This window comes from Aquila chrysaetos, chromosome 23, assembly GCF_900496995.4.
Source record: "Aquila chrysaetos chrysaetos chromosome 23, bAquChr1.4, whole genome shotgun sequence".
Lineage (NCBI taxonomy): Eukaryota > Metazoa > Chordata > Aves > Accipitriformes > Accipitridae > Aquila > Aquila chrysaetos.
In genome coordinates, this window is record NC_044026.1 from 392,189 (window position 1) to 412,857 (window position 20,669).

The 20,669-nt window shown below is 37.4% G+C and overlaps 1 protein-coding gene across 6 annotated transcripts in view; it reads left to right on the forward strand.

Annotated features, from left to right (window-relative positions):
• Positions 1-20,669, forward strand: part of MYO16 (myosin XVI) — a 393,567-nt gene that overhangs the window by 320,476 nt on the left and 52,422 nt on the right. For all 6 annotated transcript variants that reach the window (XR_003921201.2, XM_029999071.2, XM_029999067.2 and 3 more), the window contains exons 28-29: positions 6,116-6,218; positions 17,393-17,489. Coding sequence is in view for 5 of the 6 variants with exons in the window: in XM_029999071.2 (XP_029854931.1) it covers positions 6,116-6,218; positions 17,393-17,489 (200 nt within the window). In the remaining variant the exon portion in view is untranslated. The remainder of the gene's footprint in view (positions 1-6,115; positions 6,219-17,392; positions 17,490-20,669) is intronic.

The window sequence follows — 20,669 nt, forward strand, 5'->3', positions numbered from 1 at the left end:
TATATACTTACTTATTGTTTCAAACCTATCAGGCAAATTGTACTTCATACTCATCTCCACACCAATCTGAATTAGTTCTGTAAGTCTGTATGAAGCAGCCTCGGTGCAAAATGTGTTTCATATAAAGGTGAACCTTATAGTTTTCTTATACTATGTTTTTGTACTCCTATAAAAGAAGCCCAAAATGCAGTCTGTTTGTCTGCTGTAGTCTGTTATTTATAAAGGCATCTTTTTCTTCTCCACATCCAAAGATTTATTCTGTCTAAAATTTTGAATACCTGCTTTGGTTGTTAATATTTATGCTGTATAATGAGATAGTTATATATTGTACAGAGATTGGCAGAATCACTTTTCTTTTCTTGAAAAAAATAATAATCTATTTTCCCTTTTCTAATTATCTGGAATTTCCCATGTTCCTCATATTTCAAAAATAATTAGTTTATTCCTTCAAGAAAAAAAAGAATATAACACAGGGAAGTGGAATGAGTATGTATCCTTTATATATACATAACATTAATCAAAATTCCATCCTATTCTTTGCTGCTGACTGCTTTTATAAGGTTTCTATTACTTGAAAATTTTCCAGACATTGTTTTTTTTCTTTAAAAAAAAATGTTTCTGTCTTCAGTAGATAGGTCCTCTAGATGTTTCAGCTCTCACTTGCTAGATTTTTCAAATACAAACCATGCCTAACCCACTCTCCCCATCCTCCCCAGATCCAAACAAACAGAACTAAAAACCCTGAGTTATGAGCACAGTGACAAGTTTTGCAAACAAAGTCCATCTCTTTCACATACTTCACAGACATAATAATATATCAGTCTGTTCCTGGTTGTCAAAGGAAGAAAAGAGAAAGTTTAGAAAGGGAAAACAGAGAATTTAGCAAGACAGCACAACCTGGTTTTACTCCTTTGTGATGACAAACTCTACATTTCTTCTAGCAGAAATACAGGATACAAGTTAATTTTGATTGCTGCCTTTTATTCACTACCTTTTGAATAGATCTTACTAAATTATGTCATTTTACCTTGCCAAACAGAACACTTTGTAGTAAACAAAAGAAAGAGAAAATGAAACTGCAACATAATGAATTACACTGGCAGAACTGATTATTTTTCCTTGCATAAGCTGTGTTTGGATATTTAAAACTTAAAACTACATTACTTAGCACTCTTATAAAGCAGTTAACGTGCCAGTCATCCGTGATTTTTATTTTTTAAATAACAAAAACATGGAGAGAAGGAGTTGCTTTCAGGAAGGATTTGAGTTCTGGTGTTAGAAGCTGTCCTCTTACTGAAGATACTGGATTGCAGTCAGTAGCTACCTCTGACTTTGTCATTTTTCATCTTTCTTTCTTAGCTAGGCAAGAGGGAGACCTGTGAAAAAGAATAGCAAAAACGAACCAAGCAAAACAAGTACTTCTGAGGCTTCAGTTCAAAGACATCTATGTGGTTTAAGCTGTTGATTTGGAGCTGCTTGGTTTTGTGCCCTTTGTACTTGCCATGTTCTTTCCATTAGTATCTTCTATCATGCTGATGTGCTATTGAAATTGAGTGTGTGGTGTTTATTCCAATGCTTAAAGATTTGCTGTGCAGACAGAACTGAGAGTACAGCCCTACAGCCTATTTGTGCACACTCCGTGTAAATCAAATAGCGTGCTGAGCCTTAGAATATTACTGTGGGTTACTGTGCCATAACCTGAACTGCAGAATATTCTATCTCAGGGAAAAACAGCCTGCTGGATCTTGTCAGCTGTGCACTTAGGGAAGTGAGGGAGAAAATGATCAGATAACATCCTTATCTGTGAAGACCCAAGAGAACTGAGTTTTCCATATTCACAAGCTACCTGAGGGTATTGGCAGCAGTACCTAGTCCAAACAAACAAAAAATCTCCCTGATAAAGAGCATCATTCAGAAGTAAAGGAAGAGAGGTCAGAGCACAGCTGCTTCAACACCAGAGGATCCTGGCCAGTCTGTACATGCTCACAGTGCTAGCCTGTCTAGCCAAAAGGTCTTTCTTCTGTTTAGGTGTGTAAAAATGGCAAGTTAGGACAAGGAGGGTGCTAAGGAGAAAACTGGGGAAAAAGGAGCTTCTCTCAGACTGATTTCCTGTGGAGGGGCGTTGGGGAGAGCCCCGCTGGTGGTAGTGTTCCCTGTCTCAACTTGCAACTGGAAGAGGTCTTGCATTTATTTCCTAATCAACACTGCATTAGTCTTGACATGGCGGTGGAGGGGTGTTGATTCAATTTAATACTTTAAATCTCCCTGGTTTGTATTTTGTTTTGGATCCCTTAGTGAGTGAGTTGCTCTGGCTAGGCCATGAAACACTGTTTCTTATCAGCTTTTTGACTTGGCTAGGAGAGAGATTCACTTTGTCTAATATTATATGTCTGTACTACTGAAGCCAAGGGCATAGACTATCTTTATACTCGGTGGAAAGAAATGGGGGTCTTGCAGTGCACAATTAATCTGAACTATTTTAAGCATCAATATTACAGTAGGGTATATGACACCTGAATAGTGTATTCTACTGACTCTTAAGACTTAAGTCTAGACAGCTAACACATCAATCCAAGTTTAGCTGAAGTGTATTTAACCTGATTAAAGACTTCTTTTAGCAAGGTGGCATTGAATATGCTCACTGGATTCCTCAGGATCCTCTCTAAAGCCTTACAAGTACACTCTGCATTACTTACTTGGAGCAAAATGTATGACGTGTCAGTGAGAAGAAGCCTGGTATTTAACTGGGTTTGTTCATTCACTTCTGAGCAAACTAAGGCTGCAGTGGTAGGGGAGGAATTCTCTGGTAAGGGAAGGTTTCAAAGACTGTCTAGATTACCTCTCCCCAGAAGCAAACCCTGTTGTTTGCAAGTAACTCAAGTTTATCTGTACAAGCCTGCACCATAAATTCAGTATTTTTTGTTACTATTTTCTGTGATACAGTAAATTTGAAAAATAATAAGTTCTTTTGCTATTCTTGTGACCGTGAAAGGGTTACATTTAAGAGGACATTAAATTATTGTGTCTACATGGTAACACAAGCTCAGTTCACAGTAGAAAGTATCCGATACACTAAAGATATGTCATTTTGATAATAATGTCTCACAGGTTTTTATTTCTTTCTTTATATCTTAGTTTATTGTCAATTTTGTTTAGTTTTCTTTTTAACATAATGTTTTACTGAGGTAGCATTTATGAGGAAGCAAGTTTAAAATACAAAAATTGCCTAAGCCAAAGCTATAGTGTTTGGTTATCTCCCCAAAAGGAAAAAAAAAAATTAAGAAAGTTTAAATATTTTAACTCATTTAAAATTAAGTACAAAAAATCAAATAAGCTTACGATTAGACCACCACTTTTGTCCAGGACAAATTTGGGCTGCCACCAACAGGTGTGGCCTGCTCATTCCCACTTACCCGTTCCCATTAATTCCCTAGTGTTAACAGCGGTATTTGCACAACTGGGCTGAAAATCAAATCAGGGAACCATTCTGGCTGAAAAATAGCTACAAATTTTGTGTTGTTTTTGTTTAAGCAGCCTTATACAAGATAAAAATGATTGATCTGACATAGCAGATGATGACACCAGGCCTAAAGTGCTTTTTCATCCTAGGTGCTTAGATAGCCAGTATATTTGAAAGAGATAGGAGAAATAAGGAAGTTCTGTTAGTCCCTCTGTTAGTTACTCTGCAGATGAGTAAGTCAGACAAGTAGACTTAAAGGTGAGATTACTCTCAGGCACCCACAATGCAAGCAATCCAGCCTGGACTTCTCTTCTGAGTCCATCTGTGGTCAGTGGAGAAAGGCACCTCCAGAGGGCAATCTCTTCTCATTTTAACAAAAATACCTAGGATGCATAGGACAAGTCACCCTGTGGAAATACCTCTCTTCACAGACTGTCTTGAGAACAAGATGACAAACTCAGGCTAGGAGTGTAACTTTTCAGTGTCTAACATAGAGAAAGGTAGGTCATCTTCCAAATGACTTGCTATGTTCACAGAGGAAGTTTGTGGCAGAATTAAAGTTCCATAGTTAGCTCTTTCTCTGCTACCACAACCATTAGCCCGCCCTGTTTTTCTAAGATAGGGCTTGCTTTAATGGCTGGAAGGAGTTGTGAACTCTGACTAGACTTCCAGGGTAATGTGGTAGAATTTTAGAGACTTCTAAAGCTGGGGGGAAACAGTGGATCGTCTGGCCTCCTGCGTAATACAGATTGTGAAGAATGTTTGGTTATCCTTGTTTTGAGTCCTGTGATTTGCATGGATCTAAAGTAAATCTGATCCAAACTTAGAATTTCAACCTTGTAAATTTTAATTTGGCTCTGTTTCAGGAGTGAAATACATTTCTTTGGGTTTCTGCTGTGAGTGAGTTTCAGGCTGACCACTTTCACAGTTACTTCTTCATGCATTGTGAGTCAATGTTGAATCATCTTTGTTTCAGTCAGCAGTTGCTAAGCTTTCCAGTAGTTGTCTCTCTAACACTTCCGATTCTCCATGATTTCTAAGAAAATCCAGTTGATACAAGTATGGAAATGAGGTGGCCCCAGCCTTAATAGCAGTCCATGAAACAAATATCTTTGTGACCATACAGCTAGTTGAGCTATTGGGAAAGTAGGATGCACGGTTTTCTACTGCTGATCTGGAGTGTTAGACTAACTAAAAGGATCTCTGGTGAAGTTTTGGCCCCTTCCAACCAGCATTTCTCCAAACAATTCCTGGGCGCAATTTGGGAATTAAGACAGGCTAGTGACCAGTTCCAGAAGGCAGCTTAGAGTGTACTCTGTTGGAAGATGACAGAGTTTAATAGAACATAGCAGAATACTTAATAAATGGGCTGGATTTTTGCCAGATGGTTTCTATGCCAGAGAAATAAACCCTTTCATATTCCATTTAGTAGTATAGACTTAGCCATGGAGTCTTCAGCAGGACTGCTACCAGACCAAAGAACATTTCCAGACTGCAGGAGCTGAGATAACCAAGGGTCTGTGTGGCTCCAGGAAACTAGAAGTCTAGGTGTAATTTGGCCTTAGAGCAGTTTGTCTGCAAATGTTTCTCCAGAGCTGCTACAGCTCCTGGGACCATTGATGTCCCCGGCGTCAGTCATTCTGGCCCCGCAGCTTTGCCTGGCATGGTCTGTGTGAGTGGTCCCAGAACAGCACAGTTTTGGGTTGCAGCAGAGCTGTAGGTGAATTCAGCTGTTAAGGAACTGAGTAACTAAAATGTCAGGAAATGTAGTTAGCACGCACCTTGTTTCATTGAGAGTTTAGTAAAAAATGACACATTTGCAAAATCTTTCTTTTTCAAAAAATGGCTTTTTATGATGAAAAAGCATTCCAGCTCATTACATGCAGTCAGATCTAGACTGAGGAGTACCTTCAAGAAAGTATAGTAATAATGTGAAGCATCAACATTTATAAAATTCATCAGTTTCTTTAGTAATATGTTGTCATAAGTTCACAGTTAAAATTTGAATTTTATTCTTTTATTTGACTTTGTATGACTTAAGTTTCCTACATTTGTTCTTTTATCTGGTACATCAGAGCCCTTTAATATCTAGCATTTTCTATCTTTGAAGGTACTCAATGCTATAGTCAAGTCTCCTCTTGATCTTCTTTCCAATAGTGTAAACTGATCAAGTTCCTTAAAGTCTCTTTGCTATAAGACTTTTTGTTCAAAATGAAGGAAGAATTCTTTCTGACTGATGGAAAACATCTTTATCAAGGTCACTTTCTTATGAATTACTCCTTAATAGGCATATGTCATATGACACATACTGAAAAAATATCTTCCTCCTTTCAGTGACCCAGTTCAGTACCAATGAAATCACTTGGTGAGGCTTTGCATTCTTTCTGCATTGATTTTCAGTGAGGCATCCGAAGAACTGACAGGAAGCAAATCTGGGTTTTAGGCATGACTTGTCCCACACTGTTATTAACCAAGGTCATGTCTAATAATATACAAGATTTAAAGTGATTGACCTTCTTGTTTTCTTCACCCTTAGCAGAATCCTAAGTTTCCAGTTCGGATATCAAAGATTTGAGAGTCAAAGGAAAACCAACAATTTCTGCAAAGATGTCAACTAGGCCAACATTAGAGTAACTCAACTTCTGATTTTTCTAGGTATAAAAATTTGGCTGATACAGCAGCAGGAGAGAAGAAGAAGTTGTCTGCCAAGGAGAGATGTCGTCTTGTTCTTCAGCAGTGTAAATTACAAGGCTGGCAGGTTTGTGATCTACAAAGCAATTAAAATATCATTCTTTAAACAAGCTAGCTGAGTCATTTCCATTGTGGCAAGCCACCAGATCCTTTGCAGCAGTATATTCTTTTGACATTTAATATATGCTTTGGGATAGAATCAAACTGATTTTCTGAGTTTTCTAGCATATGAGTAGCTGTGATCATTGTGTCAAAAAATCAGTGTATTCTTGTGGGAAGGAAAAGATTTCAATTAAGCATGTTATACTGTATAAATTTGCATCCAGGTTTTTAAAAGTAGCTGGTGTACATGTTTTAGTGGTTGAATGGTTTCTGAATTCCAAAAAAACACGGCACATTTTCTTTATGTAAAATCCTATATTAAATGCTATACTGTCATAATAGGGGAGACCCAAAACAACTACTTAGGACTTCCCTGTGCTGATCCAGAGACAGACCAAAGTATCTACGGTTGCTGTACGTCAAGTAAAGTAAAAAAAAAAAAAAAAGGCCAAACACTCAACAGGAAGCTCTCAACTTCCTATCCCATCTCCTTACCCTCTTTATATCCTAGTTAATTCTCATGAGCGTGAGGATTGCAAGGTGGATGTCTCCATTTGTCCAGGGTACTCAGTCATCTCCTTTGGGTAGCTTTGTAATTGAGCAGGACTGATTTCTTTAACATATGCAGTTTCTAAAGAAAATGGTGTTTCCTTGCACACTATATAAGCTATTGTACAGAAAGGAAGTGTTCTGTGACTTAATGTGTAGAGCATTCTCCCAGGCAGTGTGAGCTTCAGATTCAGGTCTTTTCCCAGCCTAGAAGGACTGAAATCTATTCCACAAGAGAGGATCCAGACCAGTTTCAGGGACAGATACGAAGTTTAGTGACTGTACAGTGGTTAGGGCACTCGTATAGGCTTCTTTGTGAATATTAGTTTAAACGATGGGATTAACATAGGTCTTCTTATTCATGTATGACCTCTAAGCATTAAGATGCCCAGAAAAAGTTTCTGGAACTGTTTATGAAGGACAAGGACTATGTTGGACTTTGTGCTATGGATGTTTCTCAGTGGCCCAGATTTGTAGTTACAACAAAAGGTAGGCCCCCCACTAGGTTGGGAGCACACATGCATGATCACCTGCACTTGAACACATAAGAAGAATTTTCTTTGGTCAAAATACTGTTTAAGCCCCCTTTTAGCCACTAAAGTCAGTAGTAGGCCCATATAGCCCCACTCCCTCAATAGCAAAGAGCAAAAGGATGGACCCTGAAAAAGACAGCAATATTAAAATAGACTTGCTTTCCCTACTCAGGTTTCTTAAGTCAGTTCTGGGATATATTCTGCATCCTTGCCACAGGGCTCCCTATAAAAAACAATTATATCATTAATATCTAGAAGCTGTACCTTTCCTTACAAGTACCTGGAGCTGAGACTACCACTAACATTCAGAACTTGTGTGGGGCTACAAGCTTGGGCGAAAGCTATGTAACAGTAATTGCATATTGTGCTCCAGTCACGAAACACAGAGCAGGTTGCCTACAGAGTTTATTTCCCCAGGAGCCAGTAACAGTGTTACAGCACAAAAAAAAGCAATTGGCCATCAGTGAAAGCCTGCAGCTCAAGACTAGTGATTCTGTAGTGACTGGCGTTTGAAAACAAGCCTGAAAGCTTGAAAGACAAAAATGTAAAAAGGAAATTGCAAAACAGAACTCCTCCATCATGCAGAGGACTGAAGCTTTTGATCTCAAACAGATTTTAGAGGTTCTGACTCCAGAATCTCATTAACACAAGGAGAAGTCAGGTGTGCAAAACTACAGCAGTGCATAATGCATTGTCCTTCAAACCAGAAAGGAACAAAGCTCTTAAGAGACACTGATAAGTTAAATGGAATAGGAGGGTTTGGGGGTGAGAGTTATTGCCATTGTCACTCAGTGACTAAGAGGCACATGGCAACAGACTAAACTGAAAGGAACAAGGTCTGAAAAAATGAGTGACCTCCTCCTTACACCTTTTTCAAGCCACAGAGGGATATGACAAACAGATGGAAAGATGATAATCATGGCAGAAAAATCTAGGAGAAAATTCTCTCTTAGGTCCAGACCATTTCTTACACACAAATGCCCAGTGAGTACCAGCTTGACACCAACAGATTTTGTATAGGTGATACAGAACCATATACTCAACTATCAGCAGTAGTGACTAATGTCTGCGTCACATAATCTCTCTCTCTCAATTATCTTTTTGATTCATTTGACTAATCATGAATGTTGAACTTTAAATAACAATCTAAATGAGGAAGCTTATTCAATCTGCAGTTGTCATGGGTGCCCTCCTCTATGCTTTTACAGCAGAGGACTCTGAAAAAAAGAAAAAATTTAAAAGGGAGAAGAAGGGGGAGGAAAGAGAAGGAAAAAAGGAATTAGGAATGTGGATAATGTCAGCTAGCAAAGCCAGAGCAAAGGAGTCATCTGTAGTGCATCACTAAAAATCATCCAAGAAGTAGAGGGTTACACATACAACCAGTTTATTCAGCCACTGTTGCCAGCAGTAACTACTTCAAATGAGTCACTGCTGGAACTGAAAATCTATTTGATGCAGGAGTTCATGAATAAGTCAAAAAATGTCTTCCCCAACACTGTTACCTGCACTTACCTGAAAAGCTGTTGCAGATTTGGGTATATATATTGACCAAAAAAATAGATACCTAAAATATACTCATCAAAGATGATGAAGTTTAGGAGAAAGCAACACACATCTGAAATGAACCTCCTCCTTATATGTCATCATCAGAGATTGAGGTTGCCAATAAACTCCCCAGCAGAGGGGGGAAAAGAAAGATCTGGACTTTATAGCTGAGAGAATCTGGATGATACTTTATTTAAACTTCTTTCTGATAATGTACCTCACCATACCATTTTGTTAAAGGTGATACTAACTTGGGGGAGGGGAAAGTAAATCTGTGTTCTGAAGTGAGAGCCCAAAAATGAGTAAAGAAAATGCTTTCTTTGTATTTATTTCCTGCTTGACAATTTATCTTTTCTTTCTCACGTAAGTTGTGTTTGTAGAGTGTTTTATTAACCAACAAAACAGCAAACCCCAGAGCCTACTCACAGAACAAGTTCTTTCTCTTAAAAATACTGCAGTCTGTTTAAAAATAGAGGACAAGTGCAGAAGATCCAATACCAGAATCCAATTTTGGTTTATTTTCTCCTGTTTAGTAGAGCATAAGAGCAAACACGATCAGCTAGCCAACGTCTCATGCTTGCTTCAGCAGCTTCTGTGTTAGAAGAAAGTATTTATTAGGGAAGTGTTGATAGGTTTATGAAATGTTGCTGTTACTTGGGTAAGCTGAGCTGAAGATAACTAAACTAGGACAATAAAATAGCGGTTTCATTGAAGCTGGCATACCATGCAGTTTCAGTCATGCATTTAGCTTAACTACTGGAATTACAAAAGTGCAGAGCTAGTAACGAAAGGCAGTTTTTGCATCCTGACTCTGTGCGCAGCCTAGATAAAGTGGTTTTTTGGCTTAAATATATACTTGATCGTGACAAGCTTAGCTACTTACTGTGGCTTTTAAGCACACCCAATGTAAGAGAAAATCAGATTGCTAAATCAAAACAAACCATTCCTGCTCCAGACAGAGTGAAAATAATAGACTTTGTTAACCCCTGGAGAAGTTAACCCCTGGAGAAGTCAGTGAGTGTTTTGCTATTAATGTTAGGAGGAGCAAGATGATATGTAGTAACTTGATAGTTAAACTGAGTGGAAGTACTGGCTGCTTCATGTAAAGCAAAAGAATCTCCTGCCCTCCAGAACATCTGAAGGCCTTTTCATTATGAAACCCACATTTTCACTACTGTGTTCATTTATTGTCATGCAGTGATGTGTTAGCTAAGCAAAGCCTACGATCCAAATAGCATGACTAGCTTGCAAACATTATCATGCTTTGGGAGAAGTACAGGGCACAAACAGTCCTTGGCTTTTTTTACTGACATAAGGAAACTTTCATTTGCTTGGATTATCATTCCTCATGCTGTTAAGCTTGCAAATACAAATTCAATAAAGGAGAGTTAGCTCATAGCTTACTGAGCTTTCTCATCAAAACTTGGAGCTTTACATTTTGTTTAGCTAAGGTCAGTGGTCTGCAATTAACCCTTCTCGGTTAGTTCAGATGGAGCTTGCTGAAATATAAACAACTTGTATTATACCAGAAGTAAAACAGAGCATCAATTAAATTTGCTCTTGCTATACAGTGCAGCTGTTAAATACAAGCACTGCAAGGGCCAGACTTCACTAAAAGTGAATCTTTCAGCCTTTGACTGCTAGAAATGCTTGTCTGGTTGAAAGATAGCAATCCTTAAAAATCTCTAATAAAGCTTTGTCTTAGTTTATCTTTCCAATTTTTAGCCTGCTTCTTCTAATCCACAATGATTCCTTCTTAGCAGTAGCCTTGAATTCTGAACACAAGAGATCACTCATTTTGGAAAGAGTAAGACAAGTCTTAAGTTTGAATGGGATGATCCAAAGACTCATCGGGTATGAAATAAGCAGTACAGGAGAGTCAGTCAGAATGTTTTTATGAAGCTCCAAATCAGCATCAGGTAGTTGCATGAGACAGATACTGTGTTAGTGCCAGTTCACATTTTTACAACTACAGACACTGCTGAAGTTGTTTCAGGAGCCTGTGCTGTTTCTGGAGAAATGGTCCTTGCCAGTGTGGAGTTGTATTATTGAACTTCCACTCAAAAAGAGTGTTAAAGCAGAGAATAAGCCCTCAATAAAGAGAAATCCCAGAATTCCCATCTAGAGATTTTAAATTTTTCCAGAACTGCAGAAGGAAAATGAAGTCCAATCCACAGTTCTTACCAGTCACAGAGAACCATATTTCATTACTGATCTACAGGTGTTTCATTGATTGGATTTCATACAGCTGTCTTTAAGTATTTTTTATTTCAATATATTAATATATAATATTAGCCTATCAGAGTCCTTTTTGGGAAAAGTATATTTAGAAGTAAATAGAAGAGTATAGAACATAAGTGGCATATGATTAATCAGAGAAATGAGCAGAAGTATATGAAATCATACATATGTAAATTATACACTTAGAGAGACTTTTAAGTTCTTTTTTGTATAGAACTGGGGTTTTTGGCTTAAAATGAAAGTGGTCATGCTGTATTGAAATATGAATTGCTTTGTACATGATATGATAAAGTACTAGATTACTTTGCAAGCAATGTAATATATAAGGGATTCTTAACTCATTTATCCCTCAAGTAGGAAAACTTTGAGTGCTTATAAATTGTATACCAGTTTATTCATTTGTCATTTAAGTAATTTTAACTGTGCTGGCAGTCAATTTCGTTTTTGTTTTGAATATCTTATTTTAAGAGTCAATTTTCTTATAGGCAATTTTAAAATTAAGTATATTATGAAGACCACATTTAAAAAAAAAAAAGCCAGGAAGATTTTCCAGACTAATGGTAAATGATTAAAACACCAGTGTCTGTATTTCCCTCATAGTTCAAATTATGTCAGCAAAATTACATTGTCCCATTATATCTTTGTCCCATTGTATCATCCCATTATATTTTGGAAATAGTTTGCTAGTAGCAGAAATTGCCACAGGGTGAGTTTGGACCTCACCAGTACTACCAAAAGGCTGGCCTGGGCCAGCCACCACCTGCAAGCTTTCTCAGCAGCTATTTTGTGCCACACAACCGAAGTCCATCTTATCCCCTTGGCCAGAGAATAGAGTGGGGGGTTCACTTTTACCTCAGAATGCTCACAAGCTCTCGGTCTTTCAACACAGAGCTCTATTTTTGGTTCCTATTTCTATCTTTTTTCCCCTCTAGAATATATTCCTCCCTCTCTCCATCCACCTTTCTGGGTTTGCTTATGATTTCTAGTCTTGCAAACTCTGTATTTTCTTTCTGCTATCTTTTGCGTCCAGATGTCTCAAATCTGGATTCCATCTCCCCACCCCCCATACCTCTTGACACTTTTCTCTTGTTTTCTTCTCTTTTTTTTCTTTTCTAGATACTTTGCTTCATATTTGGTCCCAGTGTTCATCCCTTATTTGTCTGGGTTTAGTTTTCCAGTCTCCAACCTCAGAGTTTACTTTCTCTGCCATTGCTGTCCCTGTTGCCTGTATTCTCAGTTCACACAGAGACACACTTTCATATTGTTTCTTTTGGTGCTATGTCTATTTCTAGAATTTTGAAAGACTAGAATGATAGGTCCAGTAAGTACAGAGATCCCATGGGATAAAACTGGGGTAGGGTTTCCTCCACTGAGTGTTTCTTACATGCATCTTATATTTCCTGATCGCTTCCTTTCCTGTAATGCAGTCCTTTTTGTCACCTCACAAGTGCAAAGAGCTGTGAAGTTTGTACTGGTTTTGGAAAAGGAATGACCATTTTTCTGCCCTTTCCCAGAGAGGTGAATGACAGTTTTTCTCCCTAAAGTCCAACTCCTGACAAGTGCTTACATAAATGCCTAATGTCACTTGCGTGAATACTGGACTACTCGCATACTTTATATTAAGGCTATATATAATCTATGCTAAACTGTAGGTTTATTCAGTATGTACCATGGTGTAAGGTCACTAGTTTGCCAGAGACAAAGGAGGACTCTTAAAATGTGTAAAGAAAGCTAATAAACAAAGCAGAGAGAGTAAGCCTTTTAAAAATAACATTTCAGTCCTTGTAAAAGATCAGTACCCTGTAAATGTGTTTGTCGTTACAATATTTTTGCAGACATGTACACTGCAAAAAGGCACATTTTACAATAGTTTAAGGCTTTTTTCTACATTTCATTAATGCACTGTGAAAATGTGTGTCATTGTGTAAAATATCATTAGATTATAGTTCTCTGTCTTTTGTAGGTAGCTATTTTGAAAGTACTGCCAGAAACACACAGCACTCCCACAAATTGCCTTTTTTAAACTAAAGAACAGCTTTACAGATTCCCTTGACACCTATTAAGTATGAGCTAATACTGCCTCCATGCCACCTACACACCATCTCAGCATCCATTCCGTAGTTTTGAATGTCTGTACTTCTACATCCTACACCTTTTCTGGAAAAGAAAAAAAAAAAGAAGGAAAAAAAAAAAAAACGAGAAAGAACAGCTCCCTCCCATCCTTTCTCCTTCCTTCCAGGAAAAAAAAAGGAGGCCTGTAGCAGTAATTGAGGCTTTGGTAGTCATCAATGACAATTTTACTTAATCTTTAAAAAATGTGTCATTTTGAAAAATAACATTTAAAACCCTAATGCTTTTCTAATTAAAATAACTATGACTGTAATTCACAGATGGTTTACTTTTACAGGAGTCTGAATGACATTAAAAATTCAGACTCAGATGAGAGCACTTTGTAGTCCAGAAAGTACTGAGAAGCGAGTGCTTTAGTGGAAGAGCATTTTAGCCATTTTTTCCCCTAGGCAAGCAGGAAACATTTTGTGATTAGAGAAAAAACCAGAGTGACGACAGGTGGCAGCCTCAAAAACTGTTTTGATATCTGGCATATGAAATTCCAACATTTTTCAGCATTATTGCTTTCACTGAACACCAGAGCTGTACAGAGGGCAGTGAGACTAGCTTGTTCTCGGTCAGCTTTAGAGGGTATCAAATTTGGTTCAAAGACTGAGCAACACAGATCTCCAGCCATACTAACATAATCAAATGTGTTATAGCAGTTTCTTCTATACATGCTTCTGTCTAGAGCTCTGCTCTCCATAGACCTAGCATATGGTGTAATATCTATAAACGGCTTTTATCTGAATGTAAAAATGAATTTGTATTGACATTTGATATTTCTTCACTCACTTAAAAATTGTAGCAGGCTTCTACTAATGAAGTTCATAGCGTAAGTGATGCTACAGTAACTCCATTTTTGTTGTTCCTAGGGTGTAGGATGGGAGAAAAGAGGGCTAATGCTTTGCTTGTCCCTACAGTGCCAGACACTTGTAGCTAAACTGACCATAAGCTTCACCAATTGTCTTGAGTGTGGTTTTGTGACTGCACACTGCAAAATAAATTGCAACTCAGTGTTCAGTTAGGTTACACATCTGAAATACAGCCTAGATGTGACCACTGTATTAATCAAGACTAATCAAGAATAGGGTTATTAATTTGGCCATGGGCATTGCTAGTAATCAGGGCTTTTTTAAGGTTTCAAAATATAACTCTTCATCCCCTTTCCTACTGTCAGAGTACCAAAATATTGCCCTAGTAGAGAAGAATGTTTTTGAGACTTCCAGTGAGGAAGTAAGGGGAGAAATGAGCATTTTGAGGAATGGAGGGAAAGAGTCAAAAATGAGGAAAAAGTGGATGATTTGGCATAGGCCTGAGACAGAGAGGGGAAAAAAGACTGCAATGTGATGTAGTGGGTTTGTGGAAAGGGGAAGTGGAGTATAAAGGGAAAGTGGAGTATAAAGAGAAAATGTAATCAGGGTAGAAGAATATGATTTTATTAAGTATTTGTATCCAGGCTTTGGTTGTCTGAGAGCTACTCAGATACAAATGGTAATTATAATAACTACATGATAATTTAATTACAGTTAACCATATGAATAATAATTCAGTTATTCTTATAGAAGAATTCTGGATTTAATGTGATGTGAGCAAGAAGATGGAGGGTTTAGTAGCCAAAGCCAGTAATAAGGAAAGTTCAGTATGTGTTTTGACAAGATGGATGGAAAAAATGGTTGTTTGATGAGCAGTTATTACAGAATTCGCAGGTTTTAGTGACAGAGTGCATGTGGTGGGAGGAGTCAAGGTAGAGTTCTGGTGTCCTGGAAGAATGTTGAAGGCACAAAAATAGAATACTTGTTGGGAAGAGAGGAGAAAATTGACACGGTTTGCTGGGAAAACATGAAGTTTGCTTGTTCGTGATACAGGATTAGATGTCTAAAAGAGAAGCAAATTTAAACTGAGGAAGAAAGTGGTCGACCTGTTTTTCTTAGAACTTTTTGATGAGATAAGGAGGAAAAGAAGTGGGGACAAAAGGAGAGATTCCTAAGGAAATTTAGCAAGCCCTAGGAAAGAAGCAGATTCCAGAACAGATGATGGATAAAGAAGGAAGTCAGAGCACTAAGACAAGCAGGCAAAAAAAGAACTTTGAAAGCACAGGAAGAAAAGTGAAAACTTTTGCTGGAAGTCACCGGTCAAGAAAATGAGGATGAGAGTACTCCCTAAGAGCAGAGTATGAGAGCATGAGATCTCAGTGAGATTGCCTCAGATGAAGTTAAAAATTGGAAGGCATCACTCAAGATAATTTATTAAGTTAATATAAAGACATCATTTTACCAGAGTGGCGACCATTGTAGAAACAGGATCTAGGAAAAGGTAATATTGTTCTGGAATATCCAATTTGTAAGCAGAAGGTTTATTCCAGAATAGATGCTCTGAATAGAGGAGCTACTCTGGAATAGCTAAGTTATACTAGTATTTCTGTAGCTGCACAGTTTTCAAAAATAGCTGTTCCAGGTATATTCCACCATGGAAAGAAAGCCTATTCCCTATTTATGAGTTTCTAGAATGGCAAGACAAGTAAAATGTGTTTTTTATCACCTTGCCTTCACACACTTTGCAGTAACACAAAAAGGCCTATTTTGTTGGGAAAAGAGATACTAAAGGAAAAAAAAACTTAGAAAGCATTCTAATTTTGCCATTTGAGTGCATCTCATTTTAACTACAAGACCAACAGTTGCACCATCATTGTCTGTCAGCTCAAACTTAAGAATCAGAGACTTTTTAAAACAGTAGATTCAAAATAGTTTCTCTCTAGAGTAGAGAGAAGGGAAGCCAAGGGACGAAATGTGCCCCAGTCATTTCTGAATTCTGTTAATAGAGTTTAGACATGATATATAGGCCCTGGCTTTCTGTAGTTCATCACTACCAGTGATGTACTTCTGACAGTAGTGTTTGGATTAAAAATTAGTTGAAAAGGTGTGCAAATATCCCTGCCAATACCTGCCTCCCAGATCTATACTGAAAAACACCACAGTGTAGCAGGATGGTGCAATGAGAAGAGAATGAGACTGTGCGCTGCAGACAAACAAGAGTTGGAATGAATTTCTGCAATTTCAGCCAGACTTGTATTAATTATATCAGTATGCCTATTAGCCATACAAAATTAATAGCCAGGCAGAAGCTATAATCTTCACTGGATAGCACAGTTCTCTGATACTGGTCCTTTTATTTCTAAGAATTGAAGGAAAGTTTCTTTTATGGAATTCCTGAGAAGAAAATGGTATAAGAAAAGCCATTTTTTATCCAATTTTTTTAGTTACTGTTCTTAGAGTAGCTAGGTTGTGTGTGGTTTGGGGTTTTTTTAAGGCTATTAGAAAGGAATGCTTTTGAAGATTTTTTTTAAGGATTGTTTCAGCATGTTCAGAAGGTATCAAAAGGAACGTGTTTTCTTTTGGTCTAACTGGCTAAATTTTTCTGTAAAGGGGAAGGAGCATCTAATGATTGTTATTAAGACCCTCAAGAGCTGACTTAAACCAAGCAACTAGTCAGCACCAGAATAAGCTCATACACTCAATCAGTACTTAGGAGATTATTTTTCATAGATGAGTCCCTCTGTCTCCGAGTTCTTAGGCTTGATTCTAAAAGGAGACCTGCAGCACAGCTTCAGCAGGCAAGGCTGGGAACTAGGATTCATAATATTACTGGACATTATGCATCATTCTCACTAATGGCAGTGAGTTGCTCCCATCCTCCAACTTGGGCTAAATTCTTCCTCTTCCACAGATGGCAGCTATCTGTTACCATTTTCTGTTCCACGTGGGTTTATGGCTTGTCACCTTTCTCCTTGCCCACATCCCCCTGTTTCATAAAAGCTAAACCTTATTTTCTATTACGTTGTTGGACACATTAGCATAATTACATTCAGAATGCTTTTTTATTCCAACCTGTATTTAACTTGAAGATTGTAGTACTTGTTCTGGATGTTTTTGGAAGTGAAGGGGGACTGTGTGTCTGACAGCTTGCTCGTCCTTTCCAAATACATCTTTTATTCAGCCAAGTAATACTACCTCTCTGTACAAGTATTGGCATTGTACTGTTCTTAAATTGCAGATCTCATCTCAACCCTTATCTGGATTGTATACGTACTATTGTTGTTTACCTGTCATCGTTTTGGCCTTTTTTGTTGATGGTGAAGGTTTCCCTGCTGTTTGTATTCTAGATAGGAATCCGAAAAGTGTTTCTTAAGTACTGGCAAGCTGACCATCTCTACGATTTGTGCCTTCAGCTTCAGAAGAAAATTATAACCTGCCAAAAAGGTAACAATTATAGAAGAAGTATTCCTGAGCTGTTGCTTTGTACACTGAGCAGAATATTGCGTAACAAAAAAATTTTCTCCTCCTTGAATAGTTGCGGTATTTTATACATTTCGCTACAGACATATTTCCAGCTAACTACTTACACAGATTTTTTGCGATTGTGTGAGCATTGGTGATGCTTGCACTTTCTGTTCGTCAAACATAATTTTATGGCAAACTGTAGACTGTAACTAAAACTTAGGGGATCTTGAATATTTCCTTTTTAAAGTATGTTCAGTGATTTTTCAAGTCATTAATATCACCTTTAACTTCTTGTTGCAAATCAAATACCGTAACAATGATAAAAAATGGCAAAGTGTTCAAATATATCGACAGTGAATACAAAGCTAATAAATTAATATGTTTAGTTGTCTTTATTTTTCCCCTTTTCTTACAGATTTCATATTTGACTGCTAGTTTTTTATGGTTAGGCATTTTTTTTCCCCCTTTTATGCCTGAATTTTTACTAAGGTCACACTGACATTTCTTGGCACATTTTTAAAAGGAGGTCTTACCCACTGCCTCGTGATTTCCTGTTGCTTCTGTTCTGTTTCCTATCAAAACCTCAAATAACTGCTGAAAATGTGAGTATTGCTTTGTTTGAAGAAGCTTCCTTCACACCATGCATTATTTATTTAATTGGCTGATGTCTGCATCAATTCCCGTTGTCACCTTTTTAAAAGGAAATTAAAAAGACTCACTTTAGGTTTTTTTAGTCAGATACATAATATTGCAGACTTAAGAATATATAAACCCCTTTCATTTTAACTATCTGTTCTTCACTGTGAGCATATAGTAAAAAAGAGGAAACCAAGAGAAAACCTGAAGCGAGTGAAATCAAAATAGTAGCAGTTCAGGAATGAATGTGGAGAGTGACAGTTAGCACAGGCCACAGTTCAGCTGGGTGTATAACTTGTGCTTGATTTTTTATGTGAATCACCCTGTTGTGTTCACACATTTAGAAAAGCAATAGTTATTTATCCTCTTTACCTCCTTATGCTGACTTAACCAAACAAAGGAAATAATTAGCTTTCCAAGTCCGATTTGCAAACAGAGTGCTTTAATATAATCCTACATCAAAATGTAAAACATCCTCAGATATGTCCATGTTTTGCAGAGGTAAGAGAACAGACATCTGCCAAACCCTATCTGAAGAGTGAAGATAATAGGTCTTCTTGGCCCCTTACAAAAATATTTATACTGGTTTTGCTTCCAGCCCTCCTTAATTAGGCTAACTTGAAAAGTCATTTTCACCAGAACTATGTGTTCAAATCTTTTTTCAAAGCTATGGCTCATCTGCGTGTTATTTATGGTCTGGAAAACCCGAGAAAATTGGGAACTTGCATGAGTAAGGAGTAGCTAGACATCCATTTCACAATGTTAGATCATGAAATAAGCTGCCCTTTGCAAACAGGTACAATTGTAAACTTGCAAAATTAGCATGCCAAAGATCTCTGGCAGGTTAGGAATAGGATAGGGTACCTGTGCATTGTTCTTACATAATCCTAAAATTGGGATCCATAGGCTTTTACACTGGAATGGTGATGCTTAGTGAATAATAGTATCAGTCCTGCTGCATATCCACATTTTTCTCCCCTCATCCTTTGCTTCCAGAGGACTTTGGAAGCTAAATCTCTCTTGATAGCATATTGACTAATAGCCAAAGTAGTCAGTCATTTCTGTATCAGTATCATACACCCATATAAGGACTTAACTCAAAGGGAAAACGGGTCTTGCCCAAAATTCTTATCAACTATTTTTACCTCAGTCTACTAGCAGTCCCTTCAGCATTCCCATAAATTTGGGGGAAGACAAAACAAAACAAACAAGATAAGTCTTTTTCTGTTACCCTGAAAGTTAACTTACACAGGCAAAGAAGGGGGTCAAACTAAAGTGAAAACATGTGTAGAAACACTTTTTATTTAAAAATGGATCTGTGAGTTTAGGGACTTTGTCATATTTTTTTCACAAGTATGAGAACTACATATGGGAAGTTCTGACCTTACTGAATCACTGAGAAAATTGTTTGTACCTGTAGGAAAGTCCATCATGCTGAAGTTCTTCCATCAGAGTTCATGTAGATTAGGAATTAACTTTAATACATTGAATGCACAATAATTAATGCATTTCTCACATAACCCAGATCCATGGTCCACTTCAATTTTGATTATTCTGATCCTTATCCTTAGATGAACTGTGAAGAAGTAGATCTTTTTCTGCCCTGTGGGTACTAACCTCAATTATTTTAATTTGCATAAGTGAGAATTATTTTAGATCTACATAAATGACCAAGTTCAGAAGCCAATCTTAGTACTCATACAGTAGTAGATGAAACTGAGCAGTAAAGGTCTAGGGAATGACAATTTCATTTCACAGCAGTTTTTGAGATTATGAAATTGGTTTTTTGTTCTGTTTCAAACCGAAGACAAAATCTTTCAAATGTTCTGATAGAGAAGGAAATGTGGTGAAATGTCCATCTTTTAATGAAAACCTGAGGTACTCAGTTCATGAAAATGTGTGCAAAAGAAAAGAGGGGTGTCTGTCTGTCAACCCTTCCTGACAAAACTTTGTTGAATGTTTCTTGAAAACATCTCAATTTTGATGAAAGTGCATAGTTCATAGTATCTTTACAGTCTCTAAATGCTACAGCTAGCTGTACTGGATATCATTTTACTGGACCATCCTAGAAAGCTACTCTGCATCATTCATGCCTGCTAACAATCCTACCAGAGGATTGACCTCTGTATTTCCTTTTTCCTAACCAACCTTAGTGGTGTTACAGATGCGCTTTTTTTGTCAAGGTAAAAGTACACAACACACACACACTTATAAAAACGTTACTTTAAAATGCAGGCTTTTTTCCAAAGTCATCCAGGATTTGATGCTTAACCATTTGTCAAATAGCCTATCTGCTCTGCAGCAGATAAGTTTAAAGAAAATACTAGAAGTGAAGGAGCAATTTTTGATTATTAAGCTCTTCTGAATTTTTCATATTTGTGAGCAGTGAACTCTGATAGTGTTCTATGCATGTATTCATTACCTTTGCAACAGCAACATTGTGTATTCAGACTCAGTAACATGTATATCCAATGTGAATACTCTCATAAAATTGTCAGCAAATAACTGTAGTATTAATTTCCT